General features: G+C 39.0%; 2 protein-coding genes across 2 annotated transcripts in view; both read left to right on the top strand.

Moving 5' to 3' along the window:
• The window catches only part of LOC139638430 (MLX-interacting protein-like), a 30,539-nt gene extending 25,518 nt beyond the window's left edge, over positions 1 to 5,021 (top strand). The window contains exons 14-17 of the mRNA XM_071512566.1: positions 44 to 171; positions 276 to 399; positions 1,136 to 1,265; positions 2,417 to 5,021. Coding sequence (XP_071368667.1) covers positions 44 to 171; positions 276 to 399; positions 1,136 to 1,265; positions 2,417 to 2,538 — 504 coding nt within the window. The 3' untranslated portion in view covers positions 2,539 to 5,021. The remainder of the gene's footprint in view (positions 1 to 43; positions 172 to 275; positions 400 to 1,135; positions 1,266 to 2,416) is intronic.
• An 8,560-nt stretch (positions 5,022 to 13,581) lies between these two features.
• On the top strand, positions 13,582 to 21,147 carry LOC139638429 (leucine-rich repeat-containing protein 43-like; the record flags this gene model as incomplete). Its single annotated transcript, XM_071512565.1, has 9 exons — positions 13,582 to 13,668; positions 14,575 to 14,832; positions 15,566 to 15,676; positions 15,938 to 16,077; positions 17,329 to 17,567; positions 19,254 to 19,417; positions 20,102 to 20,213; positions 20,825 to 20,964; positions 21,058 to 21,147. Coding segments are annotated over exons 1-9 (1,341 nt in total), but the record flags the coding sequence as incomplete, so codon positions are not given.
• Between the last annotated feature and the right edge of the window lie 114 nt (positions 21,148 to 21,261).

Here is a 21,261-nt window from a genome sequence, read left to right as displayed (position 1 = left end):
GCCTTCTCCAGTCCAACCATATTTATTAACTGTGCTCATTCAGATCAGTAATGCAGCCACACTGCAGAAGACAGTCGAGCACATCGGGAAGGTCCAGCAGGAGAGGCAGCAGATGCTGGAGGAGGCCAAGAGACTGCGAGAGGAGATCGAGGAGCTCAACACCTCCATAAAGTACGTTACTGCATCATATTTCTCTCCACTCTCTTCTGATGCACAGCCATGTAACATATCATGTCTCAACTCATGTCACATTTTATGCCACTGCTTAACCACAGCTTGTGTCAGGAGCAGCTCCCCGCCACAGGGGTGCCCATCACACGCCATCGCTTTGACCACATGCGAGACAAGTTCGACGAATACGTGAAGAGCCGCACTCTTCAAAATTGGAAGTTCTGGATTGTATCCTTTTTAATCCAAGCGCTCTTGTACACAACTCTTTATATATTAATGATACAGATTATACTGCAGGATCACATTTGGCCCTGATTTGCAAAGCTCATGTCTTTCGGGGTACTTTAGAAGCTTTTCTTTAGATCAGATTGCGAGATTAGATCCTCTTGTCATGTGAAGCCTTGCACTTACCAGAATGTAAAAGTTACACAACTGAAACATTGTAAGCATTCCCTCTGCATTAGAGTAAGCAGTCTGTATCACTTTTGAAATGTTTGGTGTTTGGACACAGAAATGATATACTAATAGTGCACTTTAACTATTTTACCCGCCAAACTGCATTTTAGAATGGAAAAGTACTTGGTTTGTTACTTGGTCCTGACACAGGACCTGGCCTGAAGCAAATCCAGCTATCAGCAACGATTCAGTAGCCATGTATTTGTTATCATCAGCACTAATTATCTTTTATAGCCTTATAAACACAGTAGATTCCTCAAGCAGTATCCAGTTACATCAGGTCAGACCAGGGACTGTATTTTCAAAAACTTCCCATGGTAGAGGTGTTCATCATGGTCTATAATAATAGATTTTAGTCATTGCACATTTTTCACTAAAGGCAAATCTCAAGGAAAAATAGAAAACAAAAGCAGCAGCGGTTACAACAGTCAGGGGCTGCCTCAGGTGGTCAGGCAAGTTGCTTTTGTCTCACCCCGCTGCGTAATTGACCCTTGACAGTCCGCTCCAGTTCAGCATCATTATCAAGCCTCTGTTTGAATCGTTCAATGGGATGGTGTCGACTACAAGCAAAGCAGAGCTGTGTCAGACCACGCTGAAGTGGCTCGACCATCACTGCTCCCTTCCTGTGCTCAGACCGAGTAAGTAAAAGCCTCTCCTTCTTGGACATGCACACACACACACACACACACACACACACACACACACACAGACAACTTACCACGCCAGTCCACCTCTGCTATAGTTGTAACTCTAATTAAATGGGCATCAATATATGGAAGAAGTGCAACACAGCAGGGAAATTTTGCTACTTGCATAAGTGTTAGATCACTACTATACAGAAATCACCTACGCCAGACTTTTCTCTTTACTTATCGATCACTATCTACACTTTTTCTTTTCTTCCCCCTATTCTGGTGTAGTGAAACCATGACGAGAGGAAATTTAAACACTCATTTAACACACTAATCACAAATGCTTTCCTGAAAATAATACATCTCTGAAATCCCTCGAAGGAGGGAACAGTGTTGATCAGTCTTTCCGACTAGTGTTTTATCCTCCCACTTGTTCTTAATAATATGCCTTTGTTCCTGTGTCGGCCTGCCTCTAACAGCTGTGCCGTAGAAGGGATGTGACGATATATAGTGTGTCAGAGATTTCTATCATGCACTGATTAGCAGCCTACTGGAAGTTGAATCTGTGATGCTGCAGAAAATTGCAAACGGCATTAACAAGCTTATTGCTCCACCTTTTTCAGTCCAGGGTTGTGCAGTGCACACACAAGGATATTATAAGCTTTGTAACTTCAAAATAATAGATTTTTACAGATTTACTTTACTTAATTGCCACATCAACTAGACAGTTGTTTGGAATTTGTTGCAGTGCGCTCTTAAAAACATACATCCATAACACAAGATAACACAACAAAAGAGACTGAACAAGCCAGCAAACAAACAATAACAAACATCAACAAAACAAGACACACTAAAGGGTAATGGATAATAAGTAAGAGAGCAAAAATCAGATACAAATACAGTGATTTTAAAAAAGCAAAATGAAAATTATAATTCATGGACAAAATTTAAGTTAAAATCCAGTACAATGTAGTAGGCTGGAAAATAGTGACTGGTGCATTGGAGAGAGACTAGATCTTAGCTGAAGTGCTTTAAGTCATTCAGAATACAGTTGCATAGGTGCTTTTTCTGAACCTAGAGGTGCGGGTCTGTAGTGACCGAAGTCTTGTAAAACAGTCAGGTCACGGCTGACATACTGTGGTTAATTTGTTTTTCAGTGGTGCTCAGTACCCTTCGCCAGCTAAGCACAAGCACATCCATTCTTAATGACCCGTCCCTGCTGCCTGAAGAAGCCATCCAGGCGGTCACAGACACCCACAAGCCTTGTGGAGACTTGTAGCCTCGCTCTCAGGGGAGGTGAGGTGTCCTGGACGCCGCCGCCACCGCATCAGGTCGTGATGAATCTTGTAAAAGCAATCGTCAAAGATGATGTATCACTGGTTTACCTTATAGCCATTCAACAAAGTTACTCCGTACGTCTTCCACGCATCCATTACTTCCCTCAAAAATGCAAGCTTTGTATGGCTCTCTTTCACTTTATTCACCTCACAGCAATGTATTTGTACTACTGTGTAGAATGGTCATTACTTTGTCCTCTTGTACATTGATTCTTAAGTGTCATACACACAGAGAACCCTGCCTTCAACATTGCTTTTATCATGATTTCTAAAAAAAAAAAGGAGCTTTTATCACACAATATATTTTAATGACAGCGACAACGTCACTACCTATCGCTTTAACTTGCTTTAAATACTTTATCGGAAGGTGGTACTTGTGGTTTGCTTTTAGAACAAAAATATGTTTAAATGGGAATGTTTTCGGGGTTTTTTTTAATGCAAAGATACAACGTGAGCATTGTGTTTAAAAGGGAAATATTAAGTGCTTGTTAATTTTATGTTCTCAGATGTATACAGTCTGTAGGGACGGAGCTCGTTTTCACAAGAAGAGATGAATGTAGGATTCGTTAAGATTGGCTAGCAATATGGTTTGTGTTCTTTGGAGGCTCTGAAACCGTAAACTTCACCCTAGAATCAAAGCGATCAATTAAGAACGTGGTAAAGTTGATCGCTCATGGGCTTGTCTATACCTAATCAATACCAGGAAGACGTGCCCTGTCTGCCTTCTATGAACCATACTTTGTTTCCCTCATTTACTCAGGTGAATGCAATATTTTGGCAGTTAATGGTAGTAGTATTTCCGGTGATTCTCCGTCCATTTTGAACATACTGTATGTTCCTTCATATTGTGCTTGCTCTGCCCGTTTCTTTTGGGCTAAACTGTGCAAATTGTATGAGAAAGCAATCATCTTGGGTCATAGCATCATGGATATATAACACCTGGAGCCTTCACCAAGCCACATAACCGAAATAGCAATATAGATGTATATACATGTACAGTGTTACAAGAGCTTAGCTGAATGCACAGTAGCCGTAGCTTCCTTTGTTGTTCCTTCTTGTTCACTCAGGGCCGCGCTGGTGAGCGTAATTATTCTTTTCCATTTGATGAACAAAACAAATCAAGTCGGGATCCTTTTCGAGGGAAGACGCATCGGCTGTAACAGTACAGGTTATATATCACGCGGTTTGATTTTCCAATGTTTTCCATAATTACATTACACTAATTTGTGATGTGTGCTAATGACAGACCGATACTAGCCTGAGAAGACTAGCTGTCTATTGGTCTGGCACTTTGTTTATATTGAAAGACACAGTACATTTGAAACAGGTCAAAAGCCATATCAAAGAGTAGATTATTTACCTGTCCATTCAGCTCCTCATTTTGTTTTATTTTTGTGCTATTTACTGCAAATATGACAAAGCACTCTGTTGAAGGCTTAAGAATTGGACACGGTTTAGCTTGTTTAGGGTTAGGCATAGGCATGGTCAAATAAAGTGTTGCGTCCAATTCTTGCTAACGCGTTAAGTTGTTTGTGGTTCAGCACTCCTCAGGCAGTCTTTAATGGAGCTGGTGCCTTGTGATGTGTTACTCTTTATTTATTTTTTTTCTGCAGAACAACTGAGTTTACTATGAGTTTCACTGTAGCAAAAAGCACCTTTTGATAGTGATGGTTTTGTTTTTATTTGATGAACGTGCAGGCTTTAGTGTGTAATCTTTCATTATTGATTGCAGGTACCTTTTCAAAGGAGTTTTACTTTTCTAGAAGATAATCATTTTATCACTGAAGATTTACCTGTCCATGTATTATTGTTACAATAAGACTAGGATGGAAAGTCAGCAAAATTCAGCCCTTGTAGCCTACATACAATGTAGGCTACAATATTTTTGTGGCAAGTGTAAAGTTTGTGAAGTTTATCGTAAAGGTTTTATTACTACTTTAAGCAAATGAAAAATTCTAAACGCACGTATGAATGTCATGGTTGTATTTTCGTCTTTGTTTGCCATGCTCTAATGTGTGGTAAAAGGTTTTGTGTTCTGTCTTTTCAAATAAGAATCATGACATTTAACTTATAAAACAAAGTCCCTCCTTCAGCTACAGCTTGGCATTTGTGTGGTGATTTTACTCATCTCTTTGTGTGATTTTAAAATGTTAGTCATGCGAAAACCCAAGTTGATTTTCCTCACAGGTAAATGTTTCCAGTTTTCAAGAAGAGGTTTTTGTATGAGTATTGGATGATGTACAATATAGCATTGCAGATTGGATCTGCCCATGTTGGGTCTCCCCAAATTTAGTATTGTACATATTTCCTTTGTGTTGAGAAGTAAAGATATTTTCTTATGCTGTATCTGGGTGTTTTTGTTGTCCTCCAAAGTTTGCTCCTGTCTTCAGCCAGCAAGTTTTAAAATGCCTCTCATGAGTCTGAATCACAAAATAAAAGCAATGATTCTGATCAACTTTTTGATATTGATATTTTTATTTCTTAAAAGTTTATTTTGAATAAATATCACTTGGCACTCCAAATGTGCAATAATTTAAAACACATGCCCTATAAAATTTATAAATACAGTATTCATGCCATACAGTAAATCAAAGGTTATGTTTTCCCAGCCATTTTACAAAGAGCTCCAGCAGACACTTGAGATAACGAGGGTAGTCAACGTCATTATTAAAGCTGGGGGCTGTGCAGTCTGTACAGGTGATGCTATCTTGACCGGACATCGCACTCCCCAGTTCGATGCTTAACTGGCCGATGTCACTGATGTCTGGCGTTCCCTGGGTCTTGCTGGATACCTGGGTCATGTGGCAGCAGAAGGTGGCGAGGTGCTGGGCCGTGAGGAGCTGCTCCGTCTGCGGCTCCTGCAGCCCGGTCCGCTCTGTCACGTTCATGTCCACGCAGGAGTTGGTCGGCACCACCGCAGGGTTACTCTGCCAGACGGGACAGAAGACAAACAGCTGGTCATAACTAACACCCAGCACCAGTACAAAGTTTGTGCATTGAGCAGCACTACTGATATTTATCATCTAACATGGGGAAATCCCAAATGGAGGCCTTTAGGCTGTCTGCACAGGCGGATGCACAATACAGCATCATGAAAATTCACATAAGCTGTTATAATTGGCAGATACCCTTACAAAAAAAAGTCATGTGAAAACCCACATGTCAATGCAAATTTCCTTTGTGGTAGGTGAGGCTATGTAGTATAGGTAGGCTGTCTTGTCTCTAAAATCTGCTTTTCCTGATGTTTATCCCATATTCTGTTCTATGGTTGAATTAGATCTAGGGTTAGAGTTAGGCTCATTCTCTGTAAAGTCCTTTGAGACATGCATGTGATTAAGGGCTATATAAATAAACAAAGCTGAACTTTAAAAAAAAAAAATGTCACGTTGTATTCTGACATCACATGTTTTTACTTCAGATGTGAAAATTTCAACGTGAACATTTTTTCAGGTTTTAGCCTGCCAGATATGACAATACTTGTTTCACATGTGAAACCCTAATTTCACATGCAGAAAGAGAGTTCACAGGTGAAAATGTCATTTTCACATATAGGAGAAAGGGAAATTTCACATGTCCACATAGGCTATATGAAAACCTATATGTGTCCAAAAAGCATATGTGCTTTGAATTCACATGCAGGTTTTCACATGCGGCTAAGGTTAAATTCAACAAAACATAGCTCACCAGATGGGTCAGAGTTTCCTGTGTCCGCTTCTGAATTTCCAAAATGGTTAATTTCGCCCGGCCAGATGTTGTGCGTCCGTTTGTCATAACCCCACTGGCTGGTTGGGCAGCAAGGAAGGCCAGGAGGATGAAGACTGCTGAATGAAAAAACACACAGATTAGATTTGTTTAACACACACACACACACACACACACACACACACACACACACACACACTATAATCACCAGCCATCATCAGTCAAGAGGTCTTAAGTGTTGAGCAACTCTTTGCCTGCAGAAGTTTAAAAGTTTTCTCTCTCTCTGTCTAAGACAAGAACAGCCAGACTCTCAAATCAGACTTCAAGATGCTTACCAGCACGCAGATCCATGACAAGTGACAGAGTATTGATCGATTAACAGAGTGAATATTAGTTCAGCAGGAGACTCTCTGATGTGACACTTTCTCATATCCATCTTTCAAAGGGATCACCTTTATTATACTCTCAGATAAAGATCAATGTCTGACTATTTTCCTCTGCGTCTCAAAGTGCTGAGGCATTAGTAATAGCTAATAGCTGTCATAGAAAACATTCATGGCTCAAGTTTACTTTTTGGGGATTTCCTTCTAAAAAAAAACAAAAAACCAAGAGGAACGTTTAAGGAGATGTGATGTCACTGTCAGTTGATGTAATTTGTAGGATTTCTTAGATATTCGACAGTGTGCCTTCAGTAATAACACAAAGTCAGCCAAAAATTAAACTATGCCTAAAACAAAAAAAATGAGTATACTTTAAATATCATTATTATTTGTACTCAAGAAAGCTCGCTTCAGTAAACACTGAGAATATAATTAATGGTACTCTTACCCATCAGTTTTGGACCTGCCCAAAATTAAAAACCCTTCTGGACTCTTCTATTTGATTAAAGCCTTTAACAAAACTATAGTGCTTGATCCATTACAGGTTATCTTTGGTTCGGTTATAGATAATCCCTTCATCAACAAGTATGAAGGGCAAGCTATTGTATCTCTCTCTGTTCTCTGTTGGTCAGACTCCTCTTCCTCCTCATGCCATTCAGGCTTACGGATCTCGGGAATGTACGATATGATATCTAATCGAGGGCTTGGAGCCAAAGGGGCGTAAAATTTTGATTAAACTTGGATCAGCTGCCGTAACCACATACTAAGCACAATATTTTAACTTTCTGTGTTATCAGATTGAGCATTACCATAAAAACAATACTGCTACAGTTTAAGTTGAATTATATTTGTTAACTTTTTTTAAAATGGCAAAAGAGTGAAATACGCCTTTTTGGCACAAACATTGTCCCAATACAGCCATGCAGAATATGGGCGTATGTAAGTAAACAATTGTAAAACACATAAATTTTAATACAAATCTAGCAATTACACTTCGATCAACACTGAAATATAAAACAAGATCAGAATGAATATCTGTATCTTGAAGTAATGCTCAGCAACTTTCACCAAGGCCTTTAAAATTGTAGGCTACATGGAACATACCAAATTGATTGATACATTTTTTCTGTTAAAAACTTTTAATAAACCTTTTTAATAAACCTCTATAGACATAAGAAACTACTTTTGAGTCTAAACTACTACTTTCTTTTCTTTTGCTAGTGTAATAGATCTTTGTAAGTGTCCCAGGACACATCACTTGAAGTGTCCTGGGACACATTCACAGACCTGTAAAACTCCTCATAACACTGAGGCAGAACTTCAGCTACCAGCAGTCTTACTATCAGAGCTCATCTTGACCAGTTCACACTCCTAACATTATGAAATAACATTTTGAATCTATAGGCCTAAGTATTTCATGGGAATATTAACATATTTACATTCATCTAATATTGACCTAGAATATTAATTAGGATATGAATAGGATACTAAAAATGATGTGATCATGCTGCCATGCTAGCATTACTCACATCAGCATGCGTTTTGAGTTGACCTAAGCGCTGTTAGAATCCTCTACCCACAATGCTTGTTTAGTGTCAAAAGTGGGGTTTTGCTTGGTGTCAAAAGGGCGTAAGTGCAGTTACAGCCTTTTGGCAGCAAACAAAACCCTACTTTTACTGTTACCGCTTTCAGTTTTTGTTTAAAACGTATGGGTCATGATTTCAGTTGTGTCCTTTTGGCACTGAAAAGATCTCACTGAGACCTTTCAATTGATATATAATCCTCATATTCGCCCAAAATCACACTTACGCCCCTTTGGCTCCAAGCCCTCGTAATGTACTATATGGAGAGGTTCAGATATAAATTCTAATGGAAGGATACCTGTATCAAAGCTGAACCACAGACTATCTCCCCATGCACCTGAAAAATGGCTGAAACAAGGCTGTCATCACTAATAATTCCTCATGCTGATTTTTTTTCTGTTGATTTCTGGGTTTTTTATAACGTTAATCTAAGACATTCCCTATTCTTCATCTATTTAAAACAATAAACAGAGTGATAAAAAAAGAATATCATTGAATAACAGTCTACAACTTTGTTGATATAGCCTGAGACAAAATGATAAATGTTGTCAAGGGAAGATGCCCCCTACTTCATTAGATTATATTAAAATCAGCCTTACTTTTTTACTTAGCTCAACATAAATGTTACATCAACATAAGAAAATAATCTTTGTTTTCATTACTTTTACTTTATTACTTTTCAAACCTAGAGATCTTGTTATATTCTCTGAACAAAGTTAGTTTGCTTTTAGACTGATAAAGTACATTTCTCACCACAGCTGTTATAATGATATTATCGATTACTGTCCCTTTGCATTACCCTCCCTTTACATATGTACATCCTTAACAAAAAACGTATTAATGCTTATTTCTTAATATCAAAAAATTTAACTCGGTGTTTCTTTGGAAATGCCGTCTGCCAACACTGAGATGAGCCAACTGTTGCCACCCAAGAAAATCAAGTTTGGCACATTCTAGTGGTCATGAGATGAATTATTGAATTAGGTGTGTGTGTGTGTGTGTGTGTGTGTGTGTGTGTGTGTGTATGTTTTGTGTGTTTATAAACCATGCACTCAGATTTATTTACTTATTTTGTTAATTTATTTGTTTGTATGGCTTTTTTTTTTTAATAAAGAATAGACTTAGGCCCAATAAAGATCAGAGATCAAGTGCTTAAATGTTCTGGGTACATCAAATAATATAAAACATCAAATAATTGAATGTCAAACCAAGACACAAGCAAAATAATTCAACAAAAATCAATAGAAATGCTAATTAGAAACATCTTGTTTTATCATCTGTAAGGCTTTAAAAGTTGGGCTCTGTTTCCCAAAAACATCTTCTCATAGACTTTTCTTCCTTTCTTCCTTTCTTTCTTTCTTTCTTTCTTTAGCATCACAAATTACCTGTCTATAAAAAGAATTACTTCTTTCGTATTCTTGCAGTAAAATAAAGGAGGAAACAACTGAAGCTGAATTGAAACCTTTCTTTACTTTACAAAAAATCAAGTTCACCAGTCAGAGCTGAGCAGCGCAAGGCTGACAATCAATGTGAAAGAGACCATTCAAGATAAATAAAATAAATACAAACAACAATAGATACATGAGGAAATGAACGGGTCAATAGATAGATAAATAAATAAATCGTTGACATAAACGTTTTAAGCGGTTGTCAGAGATTTCTGGAAGCCCTCCATCCACTGCCTGACTGAATGTAAGATCCTGTAGCCCACTTTCTTCCTGTCGAACCCATTCGTAGGTTCCTCATACGGGACGCTGCACAAACTTGAGTTTCGCTGTTCAGCAAACACAGAAATTGCTTCTCTGAACTGAGTGACAAACTGTGTGGTGTTGATGAATTCTTTTGAGTCCGATAGAAAGAACTCCTCGATGATTTTTGGAAAATGAGTGCCAAGGTAGATGCTGATCGCACAGGCAGAGGCACAGACTTCTTCGGTGGTGTTCGTTTTCACAGGCAGAGTTATCCCCGCCATGGGCTTGAACTCGTTTGTGTTTGCTGTTGCTCCGTAAGACTCCTAGAGAGGAAATTAGTCTTATTATTATTAATTGTGTTAACCAGAGGTGGAAAGTAACTTAGTACATTTACTCAAGTACTGAATACTTAAATACAATTTTGAAGTACTGGCACTTTGTGAGACTTTATACTTTTACCCCACTACATTTCAGAGGGAAATATTGGACTTTTTACTCCACTACATTTATCTGACAACTGGAGATTCTAGTTACTTTGCAGAATAAGGTTTTACATGCAAAACATACAATAAGCTCATCAAATATGCTGCATTGTTAGAGTTTAAACTCCCCGACAGTATACGGAGCAGTTAGACCTACAACATGAAAGTACTTCTTACAGGTTAATGAATCAGAGTGTAAAATTATTGATTCATTAACCTGTAAGAAGTATTTTCTGAAAAGAGTGTTCTTCAGAATGAGTGCTTTTACTTTTGACAAGTATTTTTCCATTATGGTATTGCTACTTTTACTTCAGTAAAGGATTTGAGTACTTCTTCCACCACTGGTGTTAGCTGTTCTCAGTGGGCTGAAATGTTTACTCAACCTGAAGTGGAAAGGTTGCTGACTTTGTATAAAAACTTTATATAAAATCAAAATCACTGGCTAATTGCTAATGCAGACTTCACTGTCATCACATTCAAATGCATACATCCAAAACATAAAATACATTGTGTTTACTTACTAGAAATTTATTTTCCATATTTTTTATATTGATCGAGAGCATCTGTATGGTCCTGCTGAGCGCTTCTGCTTGTTGAGTGGGAACTGGGAGCGAAACTGTGACGCACATCTGCATCATTACTATACAGGCAAGCAGGAGCTCTGTAAGTTAAAACAAAAAAATATTAAGTTATCCAGCCTCCGGTTAAACTGGAATCAACATCAGTGAGATTATACTTTGAGAGGAAATAATAGACTGGAATATACTAGACTATAAGGCCTTTGGTGGTTTTTGTAACATAGAATCAAGCCGATTTTAGATGGCACTTTCCCTGTAGACTTCACTGTCCCTCAGTTGTCAGGCTGCCACCATGAGGAAGTAAATTGTTGATCAAGTAGGATCACATCTCGACTAATTCACATACTTTCCTGACAAACACATTTACAATACTCCTAAAGACACAATACAATTACAAATGTAACTTTCAAGCAATAGAAATAGAAATAAATTGTATTGTTTTGGTTTGGAAAAAGGCTTACCTTGAGTGAAAGGCATGGTGTGATTTGTGTTCGTCACCCGTTGTGTTAACGCTCATACGTTTGACCATATTTATCTCCAAAGATGGGACTTTTCGCCGTATGGAATCAGTTATCCGATGACTCAATTGGCATTATCGTCCAAATGATCTGGTAGTAAATGTTTCTGTATCGTACATCTTACCACAATATTGGTTTTATGTGGGGCAGCAATGCAAACTGCCAAGAACTTATCATGGCAAATTTGATGTTTATCAGTAGGATGACAAAACTAGCAAACTCCTTTGTTTGAAGAGGTCTAACTGTCGTTTACCATACGATCTTAAACCCAGAAAATCAAAAGACTGCGGCAGTTAACTGGAAATTATTATTGTTAGGCCACTTTGACTTAATTTGGGATTTAAGATATTGCTTTTTTATTTCTTTGCCAAGCTTTTCTCTCTGATCATTCTCTGGTCACAGGAATATTGCTTTGGCTCTGACCTTTGCACCTTACTCTTGGTTGTTTGTAAAGTTGCTGCTGCAGGAATTTAAGTTTATTCTTCTGTTGCACTCATTGAAAGTTGCTCTGGATAAGACTGTCAGATAAATGCAAAAAAAATGTAAATGTAAATGTTGGACTGAGGTTTAGAGAGTGCAGACAGACCCACAAACAACAATGTTTCTCCAGGTCTCCCACATCAAAGTGATAGAAATGTAACAGAGAAATGAAATCACTCTGTGCATACTTTTACTGCATAACAAAAACATACATAATCACTCAAACCACAGCCTGGGTCATGCACAAAAATGAAAAAAATGTTGTTTCTTTTTTTTTTTTTTTGCCTTGCAAGGAATCTTCATCTAAATCTTGGCTGTCAAGTCAAATCGTATTGAGATGATGTCATAGATTGTTTCATTTTGAGTTGAGACTTTTATGTAATGACTTGATATCTAATTTCTTGGTAGCTCAAGTTTAAAGTAATTATTACAATCTTTTTGCATTTCAATACATGATGACAGTTCGTTGTAGTTTGGTAGCCAAAGCATCATCATCATCAAAGGCATTAAAGATAACCACTTTCACAGTTTCTGAGGTTAAAGCACTTCAAAAATGTCATTATTTTTTTGTAGATTTATTTTATGGTTATCTGCTTTATTAGATCTTTTAGAGTGTCAGGAAACAGAGGAACCGGATGATGTACCACAACGGTTTTGAGCCTTATTTAAGCCGCCAACATGAATACATGGTGTGCAGCTTAGCCTGCTGATCCAGAGAGATTTTAACATTTGCTTGAAGAAAGCAAATGATTTACCTACAGGGATCAATAAAGTGTCACATTATTATGTTTATTTTATTATGTGCATTATGTGTTTAAGTTTGTGACTAATACAAGTTATGGGACGCTCAGAATTTGCTAAAATGACTCGGTCAGGTGATCTTAATCTGTCCAGATGCTCTTTACACCCTGAAATGAAATGGCCATGTGTAAAAAATATGTTTTTGATCGATCTAAAACAGTGAACACCACTCAGTCACTCGACAGTGAGCTGAGTCAGCGGCAGGTAAAATGTCTTACACAGATCCTTGGGTGAGGGCCCCGTCTGTCCCGGCCGCCAGGGAGCGGCAGTGAGCGCAGATCATACGGGTGCATCTGATCTGGGCTAGGGATCCGTGATGTGCAACTGTTCATCTGATAGCGTGCCGGTATCCTCAGATTGAAACTGTCTGTGCTTCAACCTCAGACTCACTGTTTCATTTTGCATCCAAAATAAAGAGCAGTGAATCAAATCAGGAAAATGCATCACTGTCAAAACAGACTGCCATGTCAGCAGTATGAATACAAATCTGTGCTGTACTCAGGAAACAAACAGATCAAAGTGGTTGCTGCCTCACAGATGCAGCCCGGCCCTGCACAGAGCCTGAAGTCCTGACATGGTGTAGTGTTCCTGGTGTGAGCCCCAGCTGTTGCCAGGCAACAACCGTTTGTAAACAGCCAGCAGAGACCTTTTAAGTGACAAAGACTGAACAATGCACTTGAGCATATATATTAATTATATGGCTAGATACTGTGTGTTTCTCTCTGCATTTCATGGGAACACATCCATCTGAACTTCTCTGTTAGTAAGTTATGGGCTCCCAGACACTTTCTTCTGTGTTGGAGCAGCAGCTTCGCAGCTTGTGTCTCAGCGACTTTCCATGTGGACACGGCAGTTGGGTGAGTTCATTTCAACTGTAAAATTTGCTGCAATGTTTTCTTGATTAGATACTTTGCTTTGTCCAATATATAAGCATACAGAAACGCAATAACAAAAAAAAGATGTAAAAGTACCAAAAACAGAACACATAGACACCCCCTACCCACTCCCGCCTCCCCAGCCCACCCAACACAAACACACCAACAAACAAAATGCCAGATTACAAATGAAGTATATAACATGGATGACTGTTAATTGTCCATGCATGTCAGATTAGGCCGTGTCAACAGAGTCTATAGCTGCCACAACAGAATGTCCACAAGATCTAAAACTGTCCTTGTTACTAATACCTTTACATACATATACATTACATACTGTACATATAAGCACTCCTTTGTCCCCCTGTCCATCAAAGCTCTAAACAACAACTAATCCCACACATATGCCAATTTATGAATGTATGTAGCATATACTATATAGACATGTACACTACCAGCCAAAAATTTGGACACACCTGATTGAATGTACTATGTTCTTCATTATCTTAAAGCCATTTTGATCTAAAGACTTATGCTTAAATGCTTGAAATTTGGACAAATATAAATAGTGAAGTTGATGCCTTTGTATGAATTTCTTTCCAAAGCCTTTGCCTTTCCGTCAAGGCAAAGAGCGGCTACTTTAAAGGATCTAAAATATAAGACAGTTTTGATTTGTTTAACACTTTTTTGGTCACTGCACAATTCGATTTGTTTTATTCTAAAATGTGGAAAATAGTAAAAATACAGAAAAATGTGGTGTGTCCAAACTTTGACTGGTAGTGTATGTATGTATTGTATGTATGTATTGTATGTATGTATGAATGTATGTATGTATGTATGTATGTATGAAGTAGGTACAGCTCAACACACAGTGGGTTTTGTTGTCAGAGGAAGACCAACGGCGGTCGATCTAAAGAAGAGAGCTGTGGCTACGCGGAGCGGGACGAGGGCAGAGCGGGAGCCGACAGCGAGGAGCCGGACGCCCTCGTCGACCTGCTGACCTGCCCTCGCTCCCCCTGGCACCAAGAGGCGTCATGGAGTCCCGAAGCCCCGGCCCTCAGACAGCTGTGTGTGCTGACGCCTCAGCGCCTCGATGGGGACTTCATCTTCAAATACTTCAGCACTCTGCGCATCGTGGACAAGGGTGTGAGTGTCCAGATTTCACTTTTCTTTACACCCAAATACAGAAAAAAAAACAATCAATCAATCAATCAATCAATCAATCGTATATGTATGACATAGTATAGGATGTATATGATGTGTATATGTATGATGTAGTATGGTATATGACATGTATGGTATGTGAAGCCCTTGACTGTGATAAAGGGCTATATAAATAAACAACAACAAGACAATCAATCAATCAAAACTTTATTTATAGAGCACTTTTCCTACAAATTAATGCAATTCAAAGCAGATAAGACAGGAAATGGATGGAGGTTGCAGCAATAGGGTCCAATACACAGAACAGTTAGAGGTAAAACAAAAGAATAAGATAACACAAATAAGAAAAATAAGATGTTATTAGCACTTTCTTAGTCTTTGCACTTTATTTTATTACTACTGTGTGTACAGTATGTGTTTCCTGTGTTTTTATGCTGCACCTGAATTGCCCTTCGGGGACAGTAAAGATTTTTTGAATTGAATTGAATTGAATTGAATTGAATTGAATTGAATTGAATTGAATTGAATTGAATTGAGATGAGCTAAAACATTACAAACATGACATACTTAGTTAAAAGCCAGAGCAAAAAGGTTTTGAGCTGGCGTTTAAAAATGTAAATATTATCCACTTTCCTCACTCAATAAATACCTACTTTGCTACTTTTGTACGATTGTGAAACTTTATAGTTATTTGATCTCTGTGCATGCGGATCAGGTGTCAGTCATCGATGATGGCCTGTTGAAGTTCTCCAACCTCGAGGAATTGGTGCTGAGTGCCAACAGCATCTCTGAGTTACCTGCAGGGCATTTTCCCTGCTCTCTGAGAGTGAGTCACATTCCTACACAAGCTGGAAATAAAGGTTACCTTGAATGAGCTGTACACCCGGTCAAAGAGATAAGGTTCACTGACACCGTAATGATTCAAAGTTCCACCAGTGCTGATGTTCACAGGGTCTTTGGCATTTTCCATTAAATAGTGAATCAGTTTCTTGTTAATTATGAAGAGTAGTAGTTTATCAGATGATCAGATTCACCTGTTTCCACTGCAAAAGCCTTGTCATAATTAGCACTTATGTGCCTGTCACAGATTTTGGAGCTTCGTGCCAATCGGCTGTGTGGTTTTGACAGTCTGAGCAACCACCAACTTCCATGCCTACAGTATCTCGGTCTCGGTTCAAACAATCTGGGTTCCCCTGAAGACATCCACCACCTCGCAGGGAAACACTGGTTAGTCATTACGTACATTAAGGAAACTGCTCCCCCTCCCCCCCAACTTTCTTTTTATTGGAGTTTCTGGTACAAAACAGACACCATCCCCATACATTTCCTCCAATCTGAAAAATAAATATATATAAATATATTGGATATCTTCAAGTGCTGAGAAATATATAAATAAACAAATAAGATTAAAAAAAAATGGATTTATCGCATTTAGAAAATGTTGCCATATTGCATAAAACCTCCCGTCATTCGCCCTCAATGAGAACTTAATTTTAACTTAATTTTTAACTGATCAGGGCTGAGTAAGTTGCTTGTTTCCAGTTAAGTAGCCTAATATCAGTCTACTTGCTAAAAGTGTAAAAAATTCAATCATATTATATTGACTGTTTGAGGGAAAACGGTTTTATTGTTTGTCAGATAAGATAATTTCACATTCATGAGTTTTCATTGTGGGTTTTTGCACCTATGTGATGCATTCACTACTATCTACTATCACACCTGTAGAACCAACACTATTTATTTTGTTAGTGATGAAACGGAATACTATTAAGTATGTAGTGGGCAATTTCCATGGAAACTGAAATGTAGAAACCCTTTGATCCCACCTACAAGCACCACATCTACTAGAAATTGGTTTCAGGGGGAGCAAAAGTCTGAATTTGTAGTATGAAACTTAGAAAGTTTTGCTGTGGATGACACTTTGCTCTAGTTTTGTGGCCTACAGGATGCACGGCGCCTTAAATGACTGCAAGTAATCAGATTATGTAAAGGTGTGTCAGACTAATGTCAAAGCATCATCATCAAAGGCATTAAAGATAACCGTGGTTCACTTTCACAGTTTCTGAAGTTGGGTGTAGGCTTCATTCTTTTTTTTTTTCTATCTTTATTTTATGGTTATCTGCTTCATTAGATCTTTTAGAGTGGCAGGAAACAGAGGAAATAGATGATGTACCACAAACGTTTTGAGCCTGATTTAACCCGACATTTTGAAGACAACAATTTGAAACATATAAAAGCTTTTTACTATTTCAAAATGGCTCCTTTCTTTAATGTGCATAACGATAGTGCAGAACTGTAAAGCGGCTTCATATATTTTACGTGCACGTTACTAGGTTTATGTTTGAATAAAAAGTAAATCCAGCTTGAACTCTTCAGCACCACTGCAGTGCAAGATACGGCTCTTCCTGTCACCAGACGGCAACCCGCCTATCAACAATAGATATTTTCTCTCTTCTTCTACTCTGTGTTTCACCTCAGGCCGAAGCTGGTGTCTCTGGACCTGAGCGGGTGTGAGTTCGAGGCACAGCGGGTCCTGGTGGAGGCCCTGGCCACGCTGCCCTGCCTCAGGACCCTGCTGCTGGAGGGAAACCCCCTCACCCTCGCGCCCTCCTACCCGGGCTTCACCCTGGACGCTCTGCCCCGGCTGCTCTACCTGGACGCCTCGCGGGTCACTCCCGAGGAACGGCATCGCTTCAGGGGCTTGGCCGAGATGAGCGGTGAGACTGTCAGCAGCGAGCGAGTGTCACTTATAATACTATTTCAAGCAAAAGAGTGCCATTGAATAGAAAGCAGGGAACACTAGTAGGGATGGGACGATATGCTTATCCCATCCCATAATATACTGAGGTGTAGCTGGACAGTGGCTTTGTACATACAGTAGTAGTCTATACAATTTTGTGTACAAGCTGCATGTGCTGTGTGCAGTCTTGCTGGTTAAATTCAGAATTTAAAAGGCGGAGCTTTGACCTGTAAAATGAATATTTTGGAGTTTGATCCTGTTTCTTTCTTATTTGCCAACACTTCCTATCATTTCCTCAGCATGCAGCTTTGTCACAGTGTACATATAAGGACAAAGATACAGCCATCGGCCACTTTATTAGGTACACCTATCTAGTACCGGCTGGTCATCTATTTCTGTAACCCATTTATCATAAGGTCCAACAGCTTGTGTGTTGTGAGATGCCCTTCTGCACTCCACACTGTTATTGGAGCATTTGTGGCCTTTCTGTTAGCCTGAACAAGTCTGCCCATTCTCGTCTGACCTCTGACCTCTCTCATTAACAAGCTGTTTTCACCCACTGGATGTTTTTTGTTTATTGCACCATTCTCTATAAACTCTACAGACTGTAGTGCGTGAAAATCCCAGGAGGGCAGCTGTTTCTGAGATGCTGAACCAGCTTAGATCGCTTAGATCGCGCATCTTGCCTATTCTAATGTTTAGTCGAACAACAAGCTGAACCACTTTGTGTCTACATGCTTTATATATTGAATTGCAGCTGTTCGATTCGCTGTTTGGAGGAGCAGGCTATTTACCTTAACGAGCAGGTGTATTTAATAAAGTGGCCAGTGAGTGTATGTCCGAGTAACATGACAAAATGCTGCGTTGTTCCTCTCTCACAAATGTCTCCACGCTCCACTTGTTTATTTCAGTTCAGTTCAGTTCAAATTCAGTATCATCTCATAACCAAATAATGTAAAAGTCTGTATATCAAAAACAGCATCACATTAAAAGCAAGTCAGGATTTGGCATTTGTAAGTGACTCCGTGTCTCATGTTTGACCTTTGAACTCGTCCTCATGGGGTCTGCCTGTCAGAGTTAAGAACGGCAGTGGTGGAAAGTAACTAAGTACATTTACTCAAGTACTGCACTTAAGTACAATTTTGAGGTACTTGTACTTTACTTGAGTATTTCCATTTTATGCTACTTTGTACTTATACTCCACTACATTTTAGAGGGAAATATTGCACTCTTTACTACATTTGATCATCTTTATAAAATAATATAAAATAGCATTGTTATAGATTAGACTACCCAAAAGTTTAGCTAAATTGTTAAGATTAGCTTTACGTTGACAACTTTAAAATGCTGCTTACATGTACATGTATGTCAATAAATCAGTATTAATATTCCAATAATTTATGAAAAATATAACTCTCTAAATGGGGACAGTTTGCATAATGAGTACGTTTACTTTGATACTCTAAGTACATTTTGCTGCCAATACTTATGTACTTTTACTTAAGTAAGATTTTGAATGCAGGACTTTTACTTGTAATGGAGTATCTTTACATTGTTGCATTGCTACTTTTACGTAAGATAAAAGATCTCAGTACTTCTTCCACCACTGAAGAACGGCCTGACGCGTGGAGTTGACTCTGTTAAGGTCATTTTCTGCTGACAGATCTGATAGCGGACGGGGCAGCAGCCTCAGTGGATGTGCGCAGGATGAGGGGAATCCCAGACCCCCAGATGAGTGTGGATAACAGCACTCCAGACTTCCCTGTTGTCACCTACAACTATTTTGTCACATACGAGTTTCTCAGTCATCAAGCATCTGATAACAAGGTGTCATATCCTTTTTCAGACTTTTCTGCCACTTTTTTTGTTTCGGTGCCCTTGTGTTGTGAGGTAACAGCTCTCCTATTTGAACCCTTACAGAAAAGCCACATGTGAAAACCCACATGATAATAATAAAAAATAATGATAAGTTTAATTTATAGCACCATTCATACACAGAACGCAACTCAAAATGCTTTACATAAAATAGATTGATTAGATGTGAATGCTATTTGGACACGTCGGCTTTTTGGACACGTCGGACACGTCTGAAGTAAAAACGAGTTTTTACTTCAGATGTGAAAATTTAAATTAATAGTTTTTTTTTTTTTTCACATGAACATTTTTTCACGTTTTAATGTGAAAACTGAATTTCACACGCAGAGAGACAATTCACAGGTGAAAATGTCATTCAAGGGACATTTCACATGTTCACATATGAAAACCAACATGCGTCCAAAAAGCACATGTGGTTTGAATTCACACGCGGGTTTTCACATGTGGATTTTTTTGTCAAAAACCTTTAACAAAATGTGGAACGTGTCAAATAAGGAGCTCAGATCGAGGACAAATGTCCCCAGAAACATTGCACAGACAAAGAACAGACACAGTAAAAAATAGCATGGAAATAAAGATGTTATTTTCTTTGAACTATCCCTTTAACATGCCTTTTGTGTGATGTTGTGCTCACAGCGAGCCAACAGTGAATCTGTATTTGACGCAGTAGCCACAGTGCATGCGAAGGAAGATGACGCTACAGCTTTGATGATGAACAAGGACGAAAAGTCCCATGATATCACACAAGGTAATTACCCAGCTCCTTCATTTGACCTGCACACGGTTCAAGCCCCCTGGTGTGACACTGCAGCTTACTTGTTGTGATCAATAAGAGTGTATACTGTATATAAATATATATATTACACAAAACAAGCAGAAACATTGATACAGCACAAGCAAAACTTTACTGAGGGTTGTTCGAATGGACAGAGGGAGACAGAGAGAGAGAGGGAGGGAGAGAGAGGGAGAGAGAGGAGCGTACAAGCCAACCAAGAGAGTTGTGACAGGGTTAGGAAATTTTGCTAGTTTTGTGTTATGAATTGAACTAACTTGGTAATGCCTCAGGTTCAGGTTCTGATGCCGGGAGGGGCTTTTTCTTATCAGGCTCTGTGGAATTTACACAGCTGCCTTCAGGGAAATGCACAGGCAGAACGCCCGCTGGAACAGGATGACTAGACTGACCATTTATCAGCAGTGATATCTGTTCTAACTTAAACTTACTGCTCAATTAGTTGTTTATATTCAATCAATGTTTCTCTGACTTTCCATATCTTTTTCTGTTTCTGTGTTGTTTATTTCTGCACATTCTTTACCCCCCAATCTTTAATCTGGATCTTTTACTAATTCCCTTTTCTGCAGTGTTGAGACACAGCACATCAAAGCTGGCATGGGCCGAGTGCATGGACTTCACCCACACAAGTTCTCATGTTGTTGGTGATCTGGGTTCCTTCAAGAGGTTCCTCAGTCGAGGACTTTGTCTTGGGATCGAGGAGGAAAAGGTACAGAAAATAAAGCTGGTGGATGATTTAGATGCCAAGGGTCACAGCACAGACGTTGCTGCCATTTGACAATATCAATGCATCACATTTTAGGTCTTGTCATGGCCTGCGCCTTCTGTAGAAGTCCCAGAAGCCAAACCCAGCCAAACCCCCAAAGAGAAGAAAGGAGGGAAAGGGAAAGAAGTGAGCTCATCATTTTGTTCTCATTGAATCAAAAAATTAAGAGAATATGGGATGTTCACACTCAGCTGACCAGTAAGCAGAAGGTTGCCGGTTTGATTCCCGACATCGACAGGA

The sequence above is a fragment of the Centroberyx affinis genome, unplaced genomic scaffold (assembly GCF_046629955.1).
Source record: "Centroberyx affinis isolate AG114_WGS23_722 - 3 ecotype Tasmania unplaced genomic scaffold, CSIRO-AGI_Caff_v1 ptg006352l_1, whole genome shotgun sequence".
Classification (NCBI taxonomy): Eukaryota; Metazoa; Chordata; class Actinopteri; order Beryciformes; family Berycidae; genus Centroberyx; species Centroberyx affinis.
This window is presented reverse-complemented; position numbering and strand designations above follow the sequence as displayed.